This window comes from Pundamilia nyererei, unplaced genomic scaffold (assembly GCF_000239375.1).
Source record: "Pundamilia nyererei isolate P.nyererei 1_Seehausen unplaced genomic scaffold, PunNye1.0 scaffold00039, whole genome shotgun sequence".
In the NCBI taxonomy this organism is placed as follows: domain Eukaryota; kingdom Metazoa; phylum Chordata; class Actinopteri; order Cichliformes; family Cichlidae; genus Pundamilia; species Pundamilia nyererei.
The window spans coordinates 1,471,715-1,496,090 of NW_005187440.1; the positions used below are offsets into that span (position 1 = coordinate 1,471,715).

The window sequence follows — 24,376 nt, forward strand, 5'->3', positions numbered from 1 at the left end:
TGGGATAACTTTCCGTGAACTAGATATGAGTCACACATCAGACTCAAATAAAAGGAGGAGTGAGATTCTTGTGTGTTCTTTTTTTCTGTCTGTAGTAAAAGTTTAAATTATTAATTATTGTAATAATTATAAAAGAATACAATTATTAAATGAAATCTCCACTGAGAGTGGAAGCATTCACTGCTCTTTGTTTGGTCTGTTGCGCTTATGTAGGAATGAGAAAGTGTTGACTTCAACAAATTTGAAGTACTGAATCCTCTTTTAAACATTAAATAATAATTAAACACAAAATTTTGCTTTTCTTTGCCTTTTTAAGTTTTTTATTGACAGATACAGTCAAGAAATGGCAGGAAAGCTGAGTGAGAGAGAGGGAGACATGTGGCAAAGGGCCGTGGGTTGGACTCGAACCCAGGCTGGCCACACTCAGCCATAGAAATGTCTAAAGTTGTAATGCCTGTTAGGGAAAAAAAGGATTTTGTTAAGTGGTATAAATCAACTATACATTTGTAAGTATTTGAACTGATTGGAAGTCTCATGATCCCACCTACTTTCATCACAAGTTCTACAGGTAGCTCTTACAGCAGACTCAACATTTTTGACCAGATTTTGAGTGTGACAGTGTGTTGAGAGTGTATTAAAGAATAAAAAAAACAAACAGATTTAATAGAGAATGTGGCCACAGTAACTGCTGTGTTTGGGATAGAACAAATCCAACTTCTTCAAGATGGGAAATTAATAGCAACAGTAAAGCGTAAGACGTCCACCAAAAACGTCTCAAAAAGAAAAAATCGTTACATCTCAGTTTTGAATATCATTAAACTTTTTGCAGGGATTTGAAACAGACAATACATACAAGAAAGTCACACAAGACTCATCAAAACTCTCAGGAAGCCAGTGTCAGACACTCGAGGGCAATTTGGCTGTGTGAAACTGCAACCCAAGATTTTAAGTTCTGCAAAATAGGGTAGCTTCGAAGGCTGAGGGTTTTCCTACAAAATGAAAGTGTAATAGTCGCAGTAGTGCGGTAACAATAAAAATAGTTACAATTTGAAAGTGTACTGCTCAGAAAGGATGATCAGATGCATTGCATGTCCAAATTGTTCCCATGGGAAGTACCTTTCATGGCTTCACACAGCTGAAAAAGTATTTAAAGAACTCAAGACACCTTTCTCTTTTCTTTCCCCCTATTTTGGTAACATACTTTTGCTTTTGCGTGTGCAACATAAATTACAGTATGTAGGTCTGGTACTATAAGAATCAAATGTTTACTTATTAGTTTTTACAACAATATCCAGGACTTGGCGTTTGCATCTCAGTTTACCATCTAAGAGATTTATTCCCTCCAAAGCCACCAGGGGTCTCTATACAATTAGAAAAGGAAAACGTTTCAAACCAGGGGCGATTTTAGCCCATTTCTGGGGGTGCTTCAGCACCCCCAAAATGAATCAAAGCACCCCCAAAGATTTCTTACTTTTTTGACAATATTTGCTGTGTGAAACACTACTAAAAATATAAAAAGCATACAGTACTTGGTTGAGACGTAATATTTTAACAACAAAAGTATAGATAACCCCCCCTCTCCCATAATGGTTTGTTCCAGCTCGCCTCCTCCCTACTCTGGCTCTAGCGCCGTTGCTGCTAGAGCGATGGTGGCTCAGTGGAGCGGAGGTGTAAGTGCCTGGCTTAAAACAGGACATACTAGCTACATTTAACCTCCAGTTACTCTTCATATAGTTAGGTAGGAGTCAGACCATGAAAACATTACACCCAGGTAACCTGCGGTGTTGAAAACGTGTTTTCCGACAATGTTTGCTACCCTACAATCCGTCCTGCTCTGTAGTAAAATCAGCAACATTTGACCGCCTGTTGCTCTCATTGAAATTTATACAGCCTATTTAAAATCTAAAACTTAAAATTGTCCGTAGCTTACTGTTTTTACCACTGTCCTGTTTTAAATGGATACTAACTAGCTAACTGACTGGATGCCCATTAACCTTATAACGCCTGTTGTGTGTGTGTTTGTGTTTCTGTACAAAGAGACAGCCAGGTTCATAATGGATATAAGGACGTTTTTTCTAAAAAAAAAAAAAAAGGAGCCACATTCAGGTAAAAGTGGAAAATCAAATGATCCGTCAATCAAGAATAATGTTGGATGCGTGTTTCAATATTTATCTTTTATTAGATGTTCATGTGGTTTGGTTATTTGCCTTTTGGTTGAAAGTACACTGAGAGATGACTTTTTGTTAGTGATCTTAATAGTATTTTTTTCATATTAATGTAATTTTTCATCTAATTGAATACAATCTATTTGTGTAGGATTGTCAGTCCAAAGAAGGAGAGAGGAAAGAGGGGAACGTGAGGAGAAAGTACAAGGTCAGGAAGAACCAGGTAAGAAAACAGACAGGGAACAATGACAGGCAAAAACAGAAAGTGTTAAACTGACAAAGAGAAAAAACCTGATTTTACTCACACAATCAGGAAGTTGTGTTCTCCCTATATTAAAGCTGCTCTACAGAATCTGCTAAACAAACTGGGTTGAAACATTTTTGACCCTCTTTAACAACATTCCAACATAACAAAATTGATTGGGGAGATTAAAATTAATTATATATTTTTATGTGGTTCAGCCACAACTCTACTAAAACCTCAGCCAGTAATAGGTAGGCCAACTTTTGGACCATCCAGTTGTCTGTATGACTGCCGCAGTACATACATCACATTTGCACACTATCAGAAAGTGCCAAACGGTGCCCTGGTGGAGTGAGGAGCTGTAAAGAGAAGCAGGGTGCTCTGTTTATATTCTAAAAATGTTTTAAGCTAGCTTGTTTCAAAGATTCTGTACAGCAGCTTTAAATGTTTTCCAAAAGCACACTCTCTGGGTGCTCAGCACGCCCAAAGCTCTGATCCTAGAATCGCCCCTGGTAAAACCATTGTGTTGTTTATTTTCCACATAAACCTTTCACAATAAAGCTCAAGTTTCTGTTGAGACTTTTCAAAATAAACTGAAATGATATACATTATTCTCAAACATAAAATTTCAGAATATGCATCAAACAAATGACCTCAAATAAAAACATCAAGTAACTATAAATGGCGCTTACAGTCACCACGCAGATGAAGGCACAGAGAATACCAGCATGGCCAGCAAGGATGAGGCAGAACCAGCTAGCTCCAAACAGAAGGACCAGTCAAAAGAAATCGAGGACCTTATTGTTAAACGAGGGGCTCCCCCTGTTGCATGGACATGGTTAGGTTATGAAAAGTCTGACATGCCCCAGAAAACTGTACTATCCAAATTATGCCACAAACTGGTCCCCACCACCACTCAAACAGGACAAACCTCTTTAACCACCAACACAAGAATCACATGAAAGAGTTTCAAGAGAAAATAAGAGCTGTTAGGTGCTCACAATAATCCTTAGACTCAAACGTTAGAACAGGCTTTTCCTCGCAGCACGCCGTGTAATAAATACTCAGAAAGAAAATGGCGGCCGTTTAAACTCATGTCTAAAAATGTATAAAAAATTTGAGCATTTTTATTTCCTTGAAATCAGGTTGCCCTCATGTAAATGTGTTTATTGACATTCATTCAAGTGGCTACCAAGTGTTTTCTTCAAACAGGACACCTGACAAACAAAAAATGTCATATTTAACAATATGTTGACATTTAATAATATCCAGAGTACCTTTTAGTTAGAATCACTGCCTTGTGGTAGTTTTGCCTCAGCCAAATGGTTAAGGTGTGGTTTACATCCATGTCTGTCCACTTATGATACAGTATACACATGTAGTCAGTTATAGCCAAACACCTTTCATTACTGAACTGCATTCACTTCATTAATGAAGTGAATGTAATTCACATTTGTGTTAACATTTGTCTGAGATTAACTCTTTGGGGTCTTTACCTTACAATATAACATATTTGAGTCAAAATTTGTTGACTGTTTAAGTGGTGCCACATGAATAAAACTGAACAGATCTAAAGAAGATGTTCCTGAACTTTGGGTTTATTCGAACAGGACGGATGGATAACCACAGGACTTTTCCCCATATGCTAACTAAACAACAAAATAAATTAAGACAGATTACTGTCCTAAACTTAAAGATAAAAGTGAATTTACTGGACTTGTTTTATCAGTGAGGAGCAAAGTACAATTAGAAGTGCTTGTTCTGATGAAAAGTTAAACTGTAAACAGCAGCGTAGTAAATAAGGATCTGTGTCCACGAATCCTCAGCAGTGACAACACTTAAACATCATAGTTCAAAATCCTTAATGTACGCTTCCTGGTACAGTTTCGCTGCAGTAATTCAAGATGTGCGGTAATTCTGGGTCTTTAAGAAGGCGGAGACAGGAATACAGTAACAGGTGTTACTGCAGGAAGTTCACTAAAAAAATAAACTGTAACCACTCAAAGAGCTATCTGAAGTTATTGTGACTACTTAATGTCAAAGATGCTTCATAAGCAAATGCTGTTTCAAGTTGCAAACAAAAACAGGCAAATTTGTCCTGACATATCCATCTGAGCCTGTGTGAGAAAATCAGAAAGTGTTCAAAGGCATAAATTAAAATGTTTAAATAGGAGTACTGGGACTAAAAACATGCTGTATATTTTGTTTGATTTAAAATCCACTTTAGTAGTGTACAGAGGTAAAATGTGTCAGACAAATTATGGACCTAATTACAAAGCGCTTTTCTACTCTGAGCACTCAAATTGCTTTTTACAACCCTCATTCGCCTATTTACACATTTTATCCTATGCTTTTAAACACCTGAAGTTCTGACTCATTTACCTTTTACAAACTTACACAGCCACCTCTTAAAAACCTAAACTCTCGTGTAAACATAGTAAAGTGTGTCACCAAGCCATAACCCTGAAATCTAACCACACCTGAAGGGAAATGGATACTCCTTCCAGGAATCAGATGTAATAAATATGTTCGGAACAGATTCATTTTCAAGAATAATGAATGAGCCCATTGTTGGGCTTGAAAACAAAAACCACTTTGATTATGTGAAGTTCTTACCATCATCATCATTACAGCCCAAAGACAACAAGTCATTGTCCATTGCCTTTGTTGCACTTGAACAACAATGCGAGTTGGTCTCATGTTCACATTTTTTCACCAGGAAGTAAGAGCCAGTAGTTGTGCAAGATCGAGATCTTGTTCAATTCTTGAGCCAGCAGGATAAATACCAGCGTAACCGTCCCAGCCACTATCAGTTCTGCAAGCCTCTCGAGACTGGAGCTTCTACAGCCATGCTCTCCTTCAGACTCTGCACCACACTGCGTGAGTATACAAGTGATTCACTGCCAGTGTGACAATTATGTGGGTTCATATTCAAATTAGGATGCATTGGAGGTAAATTTATTTATTTTATGATTTTAGTCATTACAGAATAAACTACAGTGTTTGCTACCTATGGAGTAAAGGATGAGGGAAGAATTGATTGATTTGAAACAGTTGTTACCAATGTACAAACTTTACTTAATAAAACCTACAGAAACTAATATTGTTGTTAATATGTTCTATGTATTATAAAAAATTAATAAATAATGTATGCTTCTCTGCAATAATAGAGACATTTTTCAAACTTTAAAAAGTGTAATTTTTTCTTTTATAATAAAAATAGACACTGATGTTTGTTTTCAGTGCTTGCAACAGCTTGTTTGCTCACATCATCAGGTAAATATCTGATAGTGCAGCATTTATTCTCTATATACTTAATCTATATACTTAATCTATATACTTAATCTTTCATATTTATTGCTTTAGTTGTTTCCACGGAGACAGCAGTGACCTGTGATGATGGAATCAATGTCCAGCACTTAAGCTGTGGTATGTGTAAAATATCCAAGACTGTGTGTCAGCATCCACAACAAACAGCACATCTCGATTTTTAAAGCATAAATATTTTTCATCAACCAGCATTGTAGTTTTACACATTAAACATCAGCTTAAATAACCCTGAAAATGTTAATGTTATAACATGATAAAGATGTCAGGTTAAAAATACTGCCTTAGTAACATTTTTTCCAGAAATGTGTTGAAAGCTCATAAAGCTGTGAAAAGTGCTTTACAGTTTTGGCTGAGCATATATTCTTGGCTTAAGGACAAAGTATACAGTATAGTTGTACTCGGGTGCAAAAAGACATTCCTTGGTGTTTAACAGATAATGGAGCGATCATAGTGCAGGCTGCACTGTACGGACGTAAAGACCGTGAGACCTGCAGTGAGGGCAGGCCTCAGAATCAGCTTCAAAATACACAGTGCTCTCAAAACGGCACCGTGGATATCCTTAAGAGAAGGTATTATATTTTAGTGCTCAACTGCCAGTGAGTCTTCAGGTATTTTTCTATATATTTTATGTTATATACACTACGTACATAACACTCACTGTTATTCCTAAAGGTGTGATGGCAGGAAGGTGTGCGAGATAAACACAAATGTCGTTCGTACCTCGGATCCCTGCGTCAACATCTTCAAATACCTGGAGACCAACTACACCTGCTTCCCAGCAAGTCAGTCACATGTCTGCATGAGTCTGCTAACCAGTCTGTGTGATGTGATTGATGTTTATTTTTGTTGGGTTTTTTCTGACAGTTCAAACAGTGACCTGTGAGGGTTCTTTGGCACATTTGTACTGTGGTAAGATTACGTTTTTTTGTATTTGTGTTGGAACAATGTGACGAACCTACAAATGAGCTACTTTTCATTCCGTGCCTCTTTCCTCTTCTTTGGCATAGATGTTGGGCAGGTAATATTGGTCTACGGAGCTTACTACGGACGCCTTGACAAGACCACCTGCTCTTTCAGGCGGCCTGACTCTCAGATTCAAAATGTGTACTGCTCAAACCCCACTCCCAAAGTCGCTGAGAGGTCAGTGAGTGAAGCATAAACAAGTTCCCTTGTTCACTTCGGAAGGAAATAAGGCAAAGAATGAACCACGATGGTGGAGGTTTTATATACGAGGATTAAAAAAAAGAAAATAATTCTAGATGTTGCCCATATTTAGTAATGTATTCCATGGGATCAGTGACTCAATGGCCCTTTTCAATCATGCCATTCTACGTTTACAGGTGTAACGGGAAAAACAGCTGTACTATCAGAGCCAGCAACTCAGTGTTTGGAGACCCCTGCGTTGGCACGTACAAGTACCTGGAGGTGTCTTACGTTTGTGATTGTAAGTACCTGTTTAGCTCTGTCAACGCAAACAGCCAATCTAGCCATAAAGAGTTTGTGTGTCAGGGTGTGGAGAAATGCAAGATACACACTGAATATGGCAACAATCTTACCATACCTTTGTTTTCCACTCTTTTGCAGATCCTGTCACCATCACTCCATAAACGTCTCTGATATTAGTTTCATGTCACAAGCATTTACTTTACTTTCACAAATATAAGATTAAAATTTCTGTCTCATTCAAATTTTGAACAAGACACTTTGTTATTCTTGTGGTTTCTCACTGGGAAATATATAATATTTGTCAACTCTGTACAATCTGCATAACACAATAAACATAGCAAATTTGCATACTATAAAAGCTTTGAGTCTTGTTTTATGTTATGCTGCTGCACAGGAAATGATGCGGTTCATTTTTCCCGTTTTTTTTAAAGGAATTCTGAAAAAAGCCAATAAAATCTGCCACTAATAAAAAGTGACTACCCCGAGTTAAAATCAACCACCATTTCCACATGAATGGCTATCTCCGTTTTAAAAATGATGCCTCAGATGCACAGCATGATCGCTGAATTTGGAAATGGATTTATTAAAGTAATTATGGTTCAAAAAGCTTTACATGAATCAGCAACATGTATTAACAATGTCAGAGTTTTTCAAAATAAACCATTTTTCAACATTGTTATTGTATGTTTGAAGCACGTTTAAGTCAAAGTCATAAACATGAGCCTCAATGCTCACACAGCCCCATCCTTTAAACTGTTAAAATAACTTCACATAGCATGTGAATGAGTACAAACATGAGGTTTAATCCAATGCACTGTTACCAAATAATAGTCAAGTTGTTCATGTCGTTGGAGAGATCTGTCTTTGACGGGTACACCACCTTCAGGTTCCCGTCCTGGTCGACCGTTCGCACCTGCTGGATGATCAGCTGGCTGGATGTCTCGCTGCTGTCAGCAGGCACTGGTGGGCCACCCCCTTCTCCATCTGACCCCGCCTCTTCCTGATGCTCTGCTGTGAACTTGTTCAACTCTGCCATTTTCTGCAGAGAAACATGAACTGCCTGTTAAATGTGTGTATGCAATTTTTTTCGATTGTTATTTTACCAAGAAGTCCCTCAGAGAGAGATCAGATCACCTCAAAAGTCTATACAAAATACCCCATAATGTAAAATTGAAAAAGGTTGGATTTAAATTCTTTATAAAAACTAAAAACACATTGGTATTCACAGCCTTTGCCATGACACTCAACATCTCATTGAACCCTGATGGAGCTTGAGAGGTTTCCCCAAAGAATAATGAGAAAAACTACAGGTATGCTAAACTTGTAGCATCATACTCAGAAAGACTTGAGGCTGTAATTTCTGCCAAAGGTGCTTCAACAAAGTATTGAGAAGAGGCTGTGAATTCTTTCATACACGTTAGATTTTTGTTTGGTTTTTTTACTTTCAAAAGATTTGCAAGGACTTCAACCATTTTTTTTTCCAATATGCCATTTTTATATAAAGAAAATTAATTTGTCCATTTTGGAAAAAGGCTGGAACTTGATGCGCTGCATAACACTCACCGAAAATTTCTCCTTTAATAATTTTTTTATAATGCCTTTACAATAAATAATTAGCCTAAGCATGGAAAATTTCAATTCTTCTGCGAGGTGTGTAGTAAGAAAACGCCAATTATAAGGTGCAAATACTGTGTAACACTACAAAACTGCTCCACAGACACACACACACACACATAGAAGTAAAGGTACTTCTTAATGTCACTGATTGTCTATGTTTTCTTTGATTCATTCTACTCAAAAACCTCTGCTAGGAATTTAAAGCACTTCATGTCACAGCACTGACTCCTTTTTGTATTTAAGCAGTTCTACAATTAAGAAAGTCTGGCTTTGTACACTGCTCACAGGTTGCAACACCTTTCTGAGCTCTCTTCTTCAACTTTCTTCATTTCCTCCAAACAGTACCGCTCATGACAAGGTGTTAACGGCCTAGAAATACCACTCAGGAGAAAAAATTAGTGGACTTTGCAAACTGCAAAAAAACTGATTCTGTTAAACAGATTTCCTAAACCAGACGTGTGTACCATCATCAATCCCCATTCCGGCCTTACCAGTAGCATTATCCTCGCAGTGTCAGTCTACTAAAAGCTTTTCCATTAACTACCAAGCACATTACCATGACTGAGGCTTTCACTTGCTCAAAAACATTCCCCTGAAATTTACTTAGAACTGAACCTTGAATGAGTTTCCTCTTGCTACCCTCAGGACACTGTTTTTCCTTCAGGGTCTCTCTAACAAGTATTACAGTCAGAACTGTGCATCCCTGTCTCGTGTTGTGATACAGAGATAAATTATCATTCACTAAAGAAAAGGCAGTGCACTTACTACAATCAGAGCATCCATAACATCTTTACAGGTCTGCAGGCTGGTCGCACTCGTGACCTCCACGAACAACTCTTTGGTTGTCTTCTTGATCTGTACAGTAAAGCTCATGTAATTATTTCCGTCAGATCACGAAAAGATACAAAAACAGCACAATGATGCACAGAACATCAGCTGATAAGCACCTCTGATGAGCTTTAATTCTGTCTTGTTAAATCAGGACAGAATGCAAGCTGACTTGTTATTTCTCTAAAAATCAAATCCATTGTATTCTGTAAAAGTAATGTAAATATTAATGTAAATGACTAATATAAGATAGGGAGAATATCCACATGTACACACCTTGGTTTTCTCACTGTTGGTGATTGGTGGGAATGAAATCACGTCACCTTCTGCATCTACTAGACATGGATAGAGTGGCTTTCCTTGCAGAAGCTGGAGGTATCTTTAAAAACAACACAAAAAGAACAAAAAACTGTTTGGCTGGTGACAGAGACAACAGAATAGGTGAGAGTTCTGTCTGCAATTAAAACCATTAACCTTGCAGAACTTAAAACTCATTTTTAGGTGTTCCGGTATTTATTTCTGAAACCTCAGCCGAAGTCTTGGCACTGCCCCTGACTTTTTTTTAAACAGAACAATACTTAGTGCTCAAGGCCAAAATACTCAAACCAATTCTGTGGTCTGACACACCTCTGCTGCCCTCATGTGTTTAAACATCTCGCACACCTCTAATCTAAACAGTCCCTTGGATTTTTTTCCATAAATTGTTTTTTGTCCTTAAAATTGGTTCGAGCCTTGAACACAAAGGTTTTATGAGGCTGACTAATGGAGATCTTTGACCCAGTGTTAACAAAGCTTGTGCTGTGTGGAAAGGTCACATGCAGTACTGACTTGTGGAGGCCTGTAACATTCTGCCTCTTCTTCTGCTTCCTCAGCTCTTCAGCCTCTAGATGAAGATGCCTTATAAGCTCGACGGCGGTCATCTCCTTCCGACCCAGCGCAACAATCTAATGGTGAATAAACATGTGAAATTAGGAGTCTTTTTTTTTTAAAGAGTGTTTAACAAACAAGACTTCTCTGTCATTTGTACCTTGAGCTCGGTAGGTTGTTTGACATCATACATAAGGGGACTTTTGAGCTGCTGCACATCATGAGTTGCAATGGTTGCTATGGTCCTCTTACCACACAAGTCATCGTGAAGTTTTGTCTGGAAAAACAAAAAGCTATTCTTTATGGACTCTATAACACATATTTGGGTATGTCAGATGTGATGCCGAATTAATATCATAGTGAGGTTTTGGATCTTACCTGAGCCATCAGAAACCGTTTGAGAGCGTTCCCAGACTTTAGGTTCATACCTCTGACTATGCAGCACACCAGGTAGGGTCTCACATCTTTCACCTCTGCACTCACTTTGACTGTAAGTGCCGTAGGAGCATCTGAAACATGGAGAACCCTCACCACCATCTTGTTCAGCTCTTCCACCTCATCCTGCTCATCTGATGCCTTCTCCTTCTTCTTCCTCTGCTGCTGCCTTTTTTTCTTGTCTGTGCTGCGTCCTCCGTCAGCATCACCTTTATCTTCCCCTTGTCTGCCTCTTCCTTTTCCTCTCAGGTAATCGAGGATCGACTTGGTTTGGCACCCGTTGACCATCTTCTCCAGACGCTTGTCATTCAGCTTGTTGCCTTTGAAGCTGATTTCCTTCAGCTTGGGGCAGTCACTCAGATCGGAGGGAATCTCTCTCAGCTTATTATTGGAGAGATCCAGGACCTGCAAAGATGGGCCAGAGGAAGACAAAAACAAGGGCAGAGTGTCACAGGAGTCTCACACTCTAAAAAAGTACCCTGAAGTTTAAGTGTACATAATTTAATCTTTTACAGCAACCAAGCGGGCATACATATAGGACCTTCTATTTACAAAGCATGTTTAAAAAAGTGACAGTTTATCCAGCATATAATATTAGCAAAAAGTGAAAGCCATCTTAAATCATATGTTAAGAGCTTTCCTGCCCTGGTGAACATGGCTCATATTGTGGTGAGCCATGTATCGAGCAAAATAAAATTAAGGCAGGTTTACACTTGTTGATTGGTGGAAAACAACATTTTTGTGAATGGAGTTCACCTTCAGAGCAGCTAGTTTGTGAATCTCTCCACTCAGCTCTTCAATTAAGTTGTCAGAGGCCACCACGGTGCTGAGCAGGTCCAGTTTCTCAGAGTAAAAGTCAGCAGGAAACCCGATGACGCGATTCTTGGAGATGTTGATGGAGGAGAGCTTGGTGCACTGAGAGAGTCCCTCAGGCAGGACCTCCAGGTTGTTACAGCTCACATTGAGCGTGTTCAGCTCCCTTAACTGGGTGACCCCCTCTGGTAAGACTGTAAGGTTGTTGACTGACAGGTCTAGGACCTTTAGAGACTTGAGGTTGCCGATGACATTAGGGATGGATGCGAGCTTGTTTCTGCACAGGATGAGACTCTGGAGGTTTGTCAGATGCCGGATATCCTCGTGGATCTCTGTCAGACTGGGGCACTGGCTAACTTCCAGATAATTCAGGAGTGTCAGAGAGTAGATGGAGGAGTCGAGTCCCCCGTTTGAGGAAATTCTCTTATCAACAGCGGGCCCCTGTAAAACCAACTCACGCCTCTTCTCTGTCGCTGCTTTTTCTACTTCTGGCCATTTCTTCGTGTCATCCATGCTGCTAGATTGATGCAAGTGTGCTAAAGCTCACAACTTCCGTTTAAAATTTTCAAACTAAGTGAATATCATTTAAAAGAAATACACGTATGGGCGTGTGTACGAAACTCTAGTAAATGTATCAAAATGTAGCTTTAAGAAATTAAGCAAAGAGTTAGTGTTTTAGTCTCTTTTGCATTTTATTGCCTTTGCTGTCGTCATGTTATTGCTAAGATAATTGAAAAACAAATCTTGAAGCTACTGCTACTTTATGCCTTTATTCTGAAGGTGAGATCAAACTTCCTTTATTATTGTTGCCGTATTATTGCTGTTCTGAAGCACAATACAAAACGTTTATGAATTTATTGAAATTCCTACCGTATCCAAATACGCACAAAAAACATACAAAAGAACGTGCAAAAGACGAATTAAAATGATAAACGTCGCTAGCCAATGCTGCTGATAAAACTACACTGACCACAATACATTTAGACTGCGACGTTCACGACTGCGCATGTCTGCAGTGGTTGTTGTCAGCGGTGGTTATGGAGACATGGGGCTTCGAGCTGTCAACATTGCGGTGATGTTTGTGGTAAGATACCTTTAAGGTAAACGCAGGAAAACGCTGTTTACACCAGAAATGTAGAAAAATGTTGTGGGACGCAAAGAAACATAGTCACCAGGAAATGTATCAGATTTCAAAACCCCTAGACATTAGACTACCTTAGTTAGCTACGGTATGTGGGCTGATAGTTAACGGTTAGCTTGTACCCATAAAGGGTTGTACTACGAGGTGAGATTAATCAGGCAGCGAACTACGTAGCGCTCAAAGTAAGAACATGGCGTTCTACCTATCTGTCTAAATCACCGTGGTAACTTATGCTGAAAACACAACCTCGTTAGGTCACTCACACACACTCTCTCTCTTTCTCTCTCTCTCTCTATTTCGCTCACACACACACACACACACACACACACACACACACACACACACGCAACATGTTTAACTGCGATATAGATTATTATTATTATTATTATTATTTATTATTGTTGTTGTTGTTGTTGTTGTGATTTTAGGAGAAGTTTTGTATGTCGTGCCTTACTATTATGAATCAATCCCAGCTGTAAAGTTAACAGCAGTACAAACTTCGCGTCACATTGTTGCATTTATTCATTTGGTGATGCAGAAAATGTGCCGGTGTATTTATGCCCGATTCTAGTTTGCTGCTAACCACTCTGCCAACAAAATAAAGCATGTTTCAGAGCTTTATTGTGCAGCCGTCATGTAAGAAATAAACTCGGCATTAAATAATAAGTGTGAATTTAAAAAAACAATATTTTGCAGAAACTACTGCCTGACCTCATCTGTCAATCCAGCTGACACCATGTCATAACTAACATCCAACCTGTGGGGCAAATACACTGACAACATTCAACACAACCCCTTTGATTTTCAGTTTCAAACTCAGGATCCTAGCAGTTAACACAGGAATGTTTCGTAAATCGTCACAATCTCAACAGCCCATATAGGAAGGAAGACACTAATTTATTAACAAAGGTGCCTTTCTGGGAATTATAAAATGGAAGTACCCAGGTACGAATTTCAATTGCCTATGAAGATCATCAGTTAACATTAACAGGTGTTAAACAGCTGACACGATGCATGCATATAATACGTACGTGTTTTGATCAAGGTGATCGGTGGTGTCAAGGGAAAAGTGTTCCCTTGTGATTTAAGTCACAAAAACAAATATATATGAGCCCAATCAATGGGCTTTTTTTTATTTTAAATGTATTCAAATATATTTTTTAATTTGTATAATTTGTATTGTTTTCTGAAATTTGTGGTTGCAGCATCTGTAAAACGGACAGTGGAAAGTGTAAACAAGCTCCACCAGCTAACATGAAAACCAGTTAACCCCTACCCTACCCAACCTAAACTTATTCCAGGCAGCATGAAGTGGTTTTCTGCGCCACTCACAAAGTATGTCCATGCTGCTTGCAGGATACTTTGGAGAGCTTGGAACCTATCCCAGTTGCACGGGCAAAAGGCAGGGTAGGCACACCCAGGTGTAGGACATATATGTATAAATAATAACACTTCATTTTTTTGTTTGTTTTATCAGTGTCCAACAGAGGGATGCCAAGGAAGATAGGATTCACTGTGGTCAGCTCTTCCAGTCATGAGGACAACTTTAGTGCTAAGGAGCTCATGGTGCATGCACCTACAGTCAACGGCTGGAGATCCAGCAGGTACCATAAAAAATACCATAAAGGTTAAACTTTTTTCTGGCAAGTTTTTTAATCTGAATAAAGGCATAAGACAAGTTTACTTCATCTGTAAGATGGAAAATTTCAACACTGGTTGTTATCAGAATGTAGTCAAGAGGAAATTTCCTGTAAAACTGAAGGCCAGCATCTAGTACTCAAAGGCTGTACCCTTTGTCATTTTTCTTGTGACTTCTAAGTTTTTTTACTTTTCAACTTAAAGAAACATGTGTTGATCACTTTTACTGCAGGCTGTGCTCCTACCCTCAGCACATCACGCTCCAGCTGGTTGAAAGAAGTAGGGTAAGGAAGCTGCAGCTATTGGCTCATCAGTACATGATCTCAACCAAGGTTGAGTTCTATATTGGTGACACTCTTCCTGAAACGAGCTCTCCAGGGTTCCCCAGGCAGCTTCACAGACTTGGGTGAGACTGCAGACTTGGCCAGGCTTAATTTCCACATCCTTTTGTTGGACGTTAGGTTGATATGAATCATTTCATTTGGGATCCATTTTTTTTTATTAACCTAACATACCAGAAACAGGATAGATGCAGGCTTGCTCTGTGGTTCGGTCTTATTCTGCAGACTAGCTGTCCATTCCTGTTGAATATATAGAATTACCACACTGAGACGTGCACTATCTTGATAGCATATAATCACCAAACTGAAATTTAGTAATCATTTCTACTCTTGTAAATGTCATTTATATCAATATCTTAGAAGGAATTTTGACCCAGACTAACAAAACTTTACTTTCACATAGGTATGTGTCTTTGTCGGACAATGAGAAGACAGGCTTCAAAGCTCGGGAACTGAAGTCAGTCCATGTAGATGCCGTTGGAACATATCTGAGAATAACCTTCCACAGAAACTATGGCAACCGTTACAATCACCATAATCAGGTACTCTGTTACATGGTAACAATGCACTGTGGCCACTGAGTTATTTAAGGGTAGTCTGGTCTAAGAAGGTTAAGGCTTGCATTTTTTATGAATTCTGCTTATTTATGCAGAGAATTAATTTGCTGTAATCACGTTGTCAGTTATATTCTATGCTTCACAAGCTTTATGTGCATTTACATTAGTGGAGAAGAGCCCGATTGAATCCTTTTGTTTTCTTCTTATGCTATCCCCGAAGAAGCCTGTTTTCTAAAAAATCTATAGAATTTACATTATTATAATGATTTTATTTACCTTGAACTCCTACAGCTCTCTTTCGTTATTTATTGAACTTTGAACTGCTTGTGTCATTAAAAACAGGAAATATGGGGTGTTATATGTCGGGTTAATTTTTCTTATGAGTGAAGACGAATAAAGGTTGTGAAAATTTATTATTAATCGTTCAAAGGTTCAAGTAATTTTACATGGCGCCATGGATGTGTCATTCAGCCATTGGACAAAGAAAAGGGTACCACTCCCACACACCAGAAATTATGGGCATGTTTTCCTCTAGGTTTGGGTCAGCCTTAACTCGACACCGTAAAGTTTCTGTGCCTTGCTGTGTCATCGCAGGACACATCCTATCAGAACCCCCACACATTCCTAACGGAGGGCGGGTCTTGTCTGTGCTTGGGTCTGTTGGTGTCTGTGTACCAGGCTAAATTCAATACCATAGATAATCTGTCAGAGAGCATTTTCTTTAACTGTAATTAGATGGGTCCTCTATTTGCTTCACACTTACCTATCATTCATTATATTTATTTATTGATTTTTGTTTTGAATGATTTCCTTTACTTTTTGATTTACTTACTTTAGTTCGCTCACCATCGTCATCTTCTTTTAATGATTTCAGGTTGGTTTGGTTGCCATTAATGTTCTGGGAGATGCTTTGGATGGCAATGCTTTTAACACAATAGTAAGTGAGCACTCTCCTCACATATCACCCTTCACTTATGTTTATCCCCTCAGCAGTAGGTGGCGATGTTGTGCTGTGATTCAGTCACATTCAGTCACAGTCACTCAGAGAAGGATTCATTTCTTATCATGTGTCTGCTTACGCTGAACCAACCACAGCTATGAACATGTCTGTCAAACAGAACTTGTCAAGTATTCCTCACATGTTGTCTGCGTTTATTTATCATTCACAGAACATCATTAAACAATAAACTGGGTTTCAAAGCTTCAGTTTTCCCCTCTTTTTATTGTTTTAATCTGTGCAGACTTACTTATATTTACTTATTAATTTTATAAACATCAACTCAATATAATTGGATTGGAGTTGTTGAGTCACTTTATCTTCAAATGAAGTATTTTGTGTTGTTACTGTGCTATGTGATTATATGTGGTGGATGCACCCGTGTTTACCTAAGTGGTGTGTGTGTGTTTGTGCGTAGGTTTGTATATATGTGTCAGGCATCTAGTAATGAGACACAAAGGGAGGGCAGTATGCAACAGTATGTATCAAACAGGAGGCCTTTAGTTAGTCAGTGTAATCAGATAGTCCTGCAGATGGACAGCTCCTGGAGGAGTGAGAGCACCTTAAAACACACACACACACACAAACACAGACATGGAAACACATGGACACACTGTCGCACAGATTCCAGTGAACAAGCTTTGCATTGTTGGTCTACTAATCCGACTCTGAGCACTTCCATCACAGCAGTGATCTTGCCCAGAGGGTCGGCTAGATCTTGTTCTCCTATATCTGCCTTATGGGTGGAAGTTATGGAAGAGACACTGTGGTGTGAATACAAAGAAAAAGCTTAACTTTTGGCTGCTTTAAATTGTTAGCAATCCAAATTGTGAAAAGGAAAAAAAAATCACAGCAGCTCGTCGACTACAATGATCAGTTTAATAACAACTTCTTTAACTTTAACCTTTGAAACTTACGGTTGCCATTTTTCTGTTACCGTAGTTTTTTTTTTTAGAATGTGCATTTTAAAAGACATTTACCACATATTACTAATAATATTAACAATGACTATGCTTTATGCAGTGGTCCCACTGCGCTATACAAGTGTACCAATGAGCGAACATATACAATACCAAACCATATTTGTCTTTATGTTTCTTTTTTTTTTTTTACCTGTGCTTTTGGTTGTGCAAAGTGTCATAAAAATATCAAAATTAATTTTGTTTAACTTGTTTTTTCACAGTAGAAAATAAATATTAGTAACTGATGTATGTGATATGTAAATAAAAACTGAATGCAATGGTTGGCAAATCTCATAAAGCCATGTTTTATTCACAACGGTATATATAAAAGATTTAGTTTTAGTTTTTTTTAAATTTTAAACCCTACATCTTCAGTTTGATGGCTGCAACACATCTCAAAGTTGGAACGGGAGAAACAAAAGGTTTCTTTTAAGTGATACTTACAAGTTAAAGCTGTAAAAACATTTTGCAGCTAATTATGTTAACTGGTCATTAACATGGTTGGGTAAAAAAAGAACATCAGAGAGCCACATTTTCACAAATCTGTAGAAAACTGTGTTTAGAAATTGTGGAATAACGTTCCTCAGTGTTAAATTATGAAGACTTAATATCATCAGAAATTTTCAAGAATGCTGTGTAGAAGGGACGCGGCTTAAAAGCCGATGTGATGCTGTCGTGGAAATTGTTGCATGGGCTTAAATACACTTCCAGAAATCCTTGTCTGTGGACACAGCTCGTGGAGAAATCCACAAGTGCAGGTTAAAGCTTTGTTATGCAAAGAAGGAGCCATACATGAACATGATCTAGAAACGCTGCCATCGTCTCAGGTTATAGAGCAGCGTATGCTCTGATCAAGATGGCATCTTTTTCTGTGAAGGCCTTGCATATTTCAGCAAGACAATGATACAGAGACATACTGTTACAAGAGCATGTCTCTGCACTAAAAGAGTCTGGACCGGCCTACAATCCAAACAAAACATTTGGTGCCCCACGAAACTAAAAAATATGACCAAAAATAATCTCTATTCTCAACATAAATCATGCAAAGACTATGAAAAATGACATATAAAAACACAAACGTGTGTCTTTTTCTCTTGCAGTATTTTTTCTTATTGAGAGCATAAGAGCAACATGGTATGACTGTTCTTACACATTACTGTGAAGGAACAATATTCTGTGAAAAAGTCTGTCTTCTTTACTATTAAGTTTAATTCTGCTGATAATGAGCAAGAATGCCATCAGTGGCAATGTTTTGTGTAATGCCTTGCTTAGTATTCAAGGTAAAAGCAGTGTTTGCTCTTAGTCTCCATATGGCCGTAGCCTTGAGGGTGATGATAACGTTTGCATGTGTTTGTGTATTTGAGTGAGTTAGTGTTCTTATCTTAATACCATTGTAAGATCCAGGTGGTTGCTGGTGCAGTACTTTTGTTTGATCAACACATTTTAAAGATGCAGAGGGATCATTAGTTTTAGGATAAGCCAGTGGGATTAAAAGTCATGTCTTCCTCAACACAGTACGCACGTGTGTGTAATTTGTCCATCTGTTTACCCCCAGCCAAGCAGAGAGCAGCTGATCGAACACTACCTCAACAGTACCCAGCTGGAGGCTGCCTTGGAGTCGACCTTCATGGGGTGAGGCTAAGTCATTGAACCCTGGTTTCTTTTTCTTGTGACAATAACATTGTGTAACAAAGCCATTTAGTCTGGAAGACAACCAATCAGGAACTGAAGGTCACGTGCATTGGTAGATGATGCAGGTGGTGGCCAGTACAGGGAAAAAACACTTTTTGAAATATATGTTTTTTTAATATGTACCCCCAAGGGATGTTTCACCTAGAGGTGAAGCATCCCTTGGGGGCTGGTGAAGAATTGCACAATTAAGAGATAATACACTGAAATGATCTCGGCTTCAACAAGACAGGTGTGTCAAGCCATATAATTAATTTCTCCAATGTTTGTTATCCGTCTGTCCTGTTTTCAACTCAGCAAATGTGAATCCATTTCCCCCTTGGACGATCTGGCCTTTGATATGTACCAGGACCCCGAAGTTGCCCACATCATTCGTCTCCTGGACCAAAAGAAACAAGAGATGGTCCGGCAAGAGAAATATGAGGAAGCCAAGAATTTAAAGCAGGCTATTGCTGACCTTCAAAAGGTACTGTAGCTGCTAGGAATTAGATCATGGTACTAATAAATAGGTACTGTACAGTGAGCTATGGCATTCGGATAGTAGTGTAAATTTGGGCAATAAGTCTTTGTTGTAGCACACACATAGTATATGAAGAGACAGATGTAAAGATGGACAAGCAAATATATGCTAAATGCCCCGCCTTACTTCATGCATCTATTTCCAACAACAGGCTTTCCCAGAAAATTCCAACAACTGTATTGCTGGAATTTAGTTTAATTGTGAACTCACTTGCACCACTTTTTTCACAGATATCTAGATTTATTTCACTACTGTTTGTAACAGGAGTTGTTAAACATTGTTCAGATTCCTGTTGCAGACCTCCTTTGTCTAAAACGTTACCATGCAGACCATGAATTCTTAATAAGCTCGACAGCTGCAGCGAGGGAGAACTTGGATATTTTCTCTCCCATCTCCAACTGCAAGCCATTCTGTAACTGGATAACATACACACCCACTCAGACACCTTGTTAGCATGGCATAAAAGCGGTGGTTGCCAAGGTAGTCATCCTGTAAATCCCTTGTCATCACACCCTCAGGATGTCATAGAATGGTTTATGATGTCACATGATATCTGACAAACGCAGGGACATACAAGATGAAGACAAGAGAAGGTTTTGGCTTGCTGTATTTCTTTCACGTTGGACAGTCAAATTATACACTACTCAAAAAAATTTAAGAAATGCTGAGAAAACACATCAGATCTCTATGGGAAAACTCATGTGAGATGTCTAAACTGACATGGAGAAGGTAACGAGCTGGGGATGAATGGAGGCCACATTTTTTGATGGGAATGAAAATTATCAACCTACAGATGACTGAATTCAAAGACACCCCTAAAATCAAAGTGAAAAAACATGTGGCGGGCTAGTCCAAATTTCATTGCAGCAGCTCAAAATAGTACTAAATAGGTTGTGTGGTCCCCAACTGCTTGCATGTAAACCTGACAACATCAGGGCATCCTCCTAATGAGACAGCACTTGCTGTCCTTGGAGAACCAGGGCATCACTGAGCTTCTGGACAGCCTTCAGTGCAACTTGGTGGCAGCAGAGGGACCAAAATATAATGTTCCAGAGGTGTTCTATTGAATTTAGGTCAGACAAGTCAATGCTATCAATTCTTTCATGACACTAGGCATTGTTGTACTGCCATCTGTCAACAGACATCTTGGTACTTAATGGCAGTCAGGGTGCCGTTGTCTAGCCTGTAGAAGGCTGTGCGCCCCTTCATGAATATGCCTCCACAGATGGTCACTGATCTACTACCAGACCACTCATGTTGAACAATGTTACAGGCAGCATATTGTTCTCTAAGGCTTCTCTCATCATGTCTGTTTTTGATTGTTTGCTCAGAGACATTCACACCAGTGGCCTGCTGGAGGTTATTTGTATAGCTCTGGTAGTGCTCAACCTGTTCCTTCTTGCACAAAGGAGCAGATATCAGTCATGCTGATGGGTGAAGGACCTTCTTCAGTCCTCCCCAGCTCTTTCTCCTGTAATCTCCAGACTGCTTCTGAGACCGTGCTGATAGACACAGCAAACAAATGCCATATGTTGCTGTGCCATCCTAGAGGAGTTCGACTACCTGTGCAACATAGGGTCATCAAAAATCCAAGTATAGGGTCCAAGTATTTCCTCATGCTACCACGAGTGGCACTGACCCTAGCCAAATGCAAATGTAGTGAAAAAAAATAGTCAGAAAAGATGAGCAGGAAAAACATGTCGGTGGCTTTCACCTGTAAAACAATTCCTTTTCTGTGGGTTGTCTCATTGTTACCCCTCCACTGCACCTGTTGTTCATTTCAATAAGCCCAAAGCTGCTGCAACTGTTTAACAACCCCTTAACTGACCAGATCAATATATCAGATTTTAAGAGGCTTGATGCTGTACTTGCTGATTAAAAGGTGTTTCTTTGACTTTCTCTTTTCTTTGGGATATTTAGCATTGAGTTTTATTAACTGAGAAATCAGAAAGAATAGAAAAAAGTTTAAAGTAGATTCAGGTTGTACCATTTGTTTTGTCAAAATTAATAATGTATTATTGTAGGGTCTTGAGTTGCCTTGAGGCAACTGTTGGGATTAGGAATGCACACATGTATTTATATATCTTAGTTGAATTGAATCGAAACAGTTCAGAGGTCATGAGACTGTTTCAGTTGGCAACAAATTAGCTAATAAATTTGGTTCACTGGAATTTTCTCGTTCACATGTTATGTCTGAGTTTCTGAAGTTGATGTCAATTTTACATCCTGTAAAACCTGTCAGGTGACACTAATAGTTTTGTTTTATCAGTTCCATATTCCATGTTCACTGTTACATGTTCTCTCATATACACAAGAGAACAACACTGGTCATTTTTTAGTGATTTCATTGGGCATCATGTCTGCTGACTCTTCCCTGCTGTGTCCAGGCAGGTCCCTTATCTAATCAAAATGGGGTCATTCTGATAGTGAGACGGTCTCCCACTGTGTGGTACATGTCAGAAAGGTCAGCTTTGTATAAACTGCCCGTCCTGAGCTGCACAAGTTTTTCAGGAGTTCTCGTATGAAAACCATCAAACCGAAGATGCAGATTTTCTGTTTACACTTAGATTTGTAAGTAGATGCAAGTTCAGAGTTCATGAAACTCTTTCAGTTGGCAACAAATTAGCTACTGAATTTAGTTCACTAGAATTTCCGCATTCACATGTTATGTCTGAGTTTCTGAAGTTGATGTCAATTTTACATCCTGTAAAACCTGTCAGGTGACACTCATAGTTTGTTCCAATAAAGAACATGTCAATTAAATAAACAAATAAATAAAGACCCATAGCCTCCTCAACACTAAATGCAAATTCTTTTTAATAATGGCTCATGATTTGAAGTGTAGTAAATCTCTCACCAATAGCGCAGCTTTACAAGATGGAAAATTATAATTTGAGCTATCTCTCCTGACAGCTCAAATTATAATTTAGGAGAAGAAGAAAAAAACAGCACGCAGCAAACAGTACATAGACTTGCAGTCACTAAAGGTACAAATTGACATAAATCTTATCTCGTAAATTGTTCTCATCTGTTCAAGCTTGTAGTGTAGAGTCACAGTGTAGCTGCAGGGCTGCTTTTACCTCCATATTCTTTGCACTTCCAGGTCGGGGAGCGTTTGGCTAGATACGATGTGGAGAAGCGATGTGCGATTGAAAAGGAAGACTATGATCTGGCCAAAAAGAAGAAGGAGCTGATGGAGGAGTACAGGAAGAGTGTGTACCAGCAGCTGGAAGTACACAACCTGCTGGATATGACAATGGTATGTCAACAGCTACTGGTTTGGTAACAGCGAGGTGGGCTGTTATTGTTTTGTAAAAGATGGAGAAAATACGCGGGGGAAATCTTGCATTATTCATGGCTCTTTTTGATCTAAAATGATCTCTGTTATTCTATCTTTCCATGTCACCAGGTCACGAGGGCAGCAGAATCAACCCTGGCCCAGTACTCTCCTCCTGTTCTGTCTTCTTCAGGTCGTTCTTCAGTCTATACCAAGCCTCTTGTATCCACAGACGCAATCAGCAAAGGGAAAAATCCAGACATTCATAAAAACCAACAATTAGCTGAAGAATCTATCACATCCAACCTGAGCAGCCAACCTGACACACCTTGTACGCCTGCTGCTGTACTCAAAATCGATGTAAGCATCTTCCTGTATCAAATGTGTTTAGATGTTATAGAAATAATGCATGAAACGTGTCCATCTCAAACATACTTTATAATCAAAACAACAGTTTTTCTAAATAAGCAGTGCTTATTTAGACATGACAATCTTCACTGATTATAAACACAAAGATTTTTTTTATTGGTCCAGTTGTGCACATTGTTCTGAATTCCATGAACTCCTGTGTTATTATAAAACAATAATAATAGGAAAGCACCTTAAGAAAAAGTCTCCTGTGTAGTGTTGAAACCCAGGGCACACAAGGAGATTATGACCAGTGGGGTCTTTTGTGCTTTACTCACCACCTACTAAGACTACCCCTAGTGCAGGTTTAGGTTTCACTATTTAATTAAAAGCGTGCAACAGTTGGCTGACTGCAGCGGCTCCCAACCTGGCCTCAAGGCAGGGCTTTGAGCCTTGCACTAGGCAGCAGTGTGCCAGTTGGCCCAGGGGCACCGGAGACAGTACTCTGCTCGGCTGGCTGAAAGTTTGGCTTGAACAGAGAGGGTTCAATATTCATTGTCATCCTTATGTTGAATGATTGACCTTTTCACTAGATGAATGTTAGTGAGAGTTAGTGAAAGAGCAGAGGTAATCAATTTTTCAAAAGTATTTCTCAGGAGGGAAAATGCAGATCAGCTTTCTCTAAACTTTCCATCTCTAAACTTTCCATCTCTAAACTTTCCATCTCTAATTTTGGATGCTGAGACATTAAACAGTATAGCAAAATCAAACCGCCGTAGTAAGAAAATATAATATACATTATATTTTCTTCAGCATGTGGTGTCAATATTTTTTCAGTTTCTGCTTTCTTCTGGTGACAGGTTACCAGTGTGCCTTACGACGAAAGGCCGCTGCCAGCCCTTCAGAGGAAAGATCAGCCACTGGAGGCCACTCAGAGCCCTGCGGAGGAGCACTCCCCGATATCAGAAGTGCAAAGGACTCCACAGAGCACTGAAATGAGTGGAGAACCAGAACCCCTGACAGAGAAGGTGCTGAGAGAGGCTGGTCTTTCAATAGAGGTCTTTGGAGAAAGCCTGGTAAGAAAAGATAAACATATGTGAAACAAACAGCCAGCTAAGCCAACGATAGCTGTTAACTTTGCGCTGTGTTTATATTCCTACA

General features: G+C 39.1%; 3 protein-coding genes across 5 annotated transcripts in view; 2 read left to right on the forward strand and 1 right to left on the reverse strand.

The window, feature by feature from the left end:
* Window positions 1-2,361: 2,361 nt before the first annotated feature.
* Window positions 2,362-7,533, forward strand: LOC102210325 (L-rhamnose-binding lectin CSL2-like). The gene is made up of 10 exons (XM_005730722.1): window positions 2,362-2,388; window positions 5,129-5,289; window positions 5,653-5,685; window positions 5,776-5,838; window positions 6,173-6,308; window positions 6,412-6,521; window positions 6,604-6,648; window positions 6,747-6,879; window positions 7,080-7,183; window positions 7,324-7,533. The coding sequence occupies exons 2-10, from the start codon at window positions 5,259-5,261 to the stop codon at window positions 7,344-7,346; spliced, it is 678 nt and encodes a 225-aa protein (XP_005730779.1). The 5' UTR covers window positions 2,362-2,388; window positions 5,129-5,258; the 3' UTR covers window positions 7,347-7,533.
* A 211-nt stretch (window positions 7,534-7,744) lies between these two features.
* Window positions 7,745-12,294, reverse strand: lrrc47 (leucine rich repeat containing 47). The gene is made up of 7 exons (XM_005730726.1): window positions 11,689-12,294; window positions 10,876-11,337; window positions 10,658-10,774; window positions 10,459-10,574; window positions 9,907-10,009; window positions 9,568-9,657; window positions 7,745-8,224 (listed from the first exon to the last, which is right to left on the reverse strand). Exons 1-7 carry the CDS (start codon window positions 12,256-12,258, stop codon window positions 8,003-8,005), a joined length of 1,680 nt encoding a protein of 559 aa, XP_005730783.1. The 5' UTR covers window positions 12,259-12,294; the 3' UTR covers window positions 7,745-8,002.
* Window positions 12,295-12,748: 454 nt separating this feature from the next.
* Window positions 12,749-24,376, forward strand: part of cep104 (centrosomal protein 104) — a 36,665-nt gene continuing 25,037 nt past the window's right edge. For 2 of the 3 annotated variants that reach the window (XM_005730728.1, XM_005730730.1), the window contains exons 1-10: window positions 12,749-12,829; window positions 14,364-14,490; window positions 14,757-14,930; window positions 15,269-15,407; window positions 16,297-16,359; window positions 18,937-19,013; window positions 19,368-19,536; window positions 22,694-22,849; window positions 23,000-23,227; window positions 24,076-24,291. In XM_005730728.1, coding sequence (XP_005730785.1) covers window positions 14,378-14,490; window positions 14,757-14,930; window positions 15,269-15,407; window positions 16,297-16,359; window positions 18,937-19,013; window positions 19,368-19,536; window positions 22,694-22,849; window positions 23,000-23,227; window positions 24,076-24,291 — 1,335 coding nt within the window. In that variant the 5' untranslated portion in view covers window positions 12,749-12,829; window positions 14,364-14,377. Of the gene's footprint in view, window positions 12,846-14,363; window positions 14,491-14,756; window positions 14,931-15,268; window positions 15,408-16,296; window positions 16,360-18,936; window positions 19,014-19,367; window positions 19,537-22,693; window positions 22,850-22,999; window positions 23,228-24,075; window positions 24,292-24,376 lie in introns of all 3 variants that reach the window. The other variant, XM_005730729.2, reaches the window with a different exon arrangement.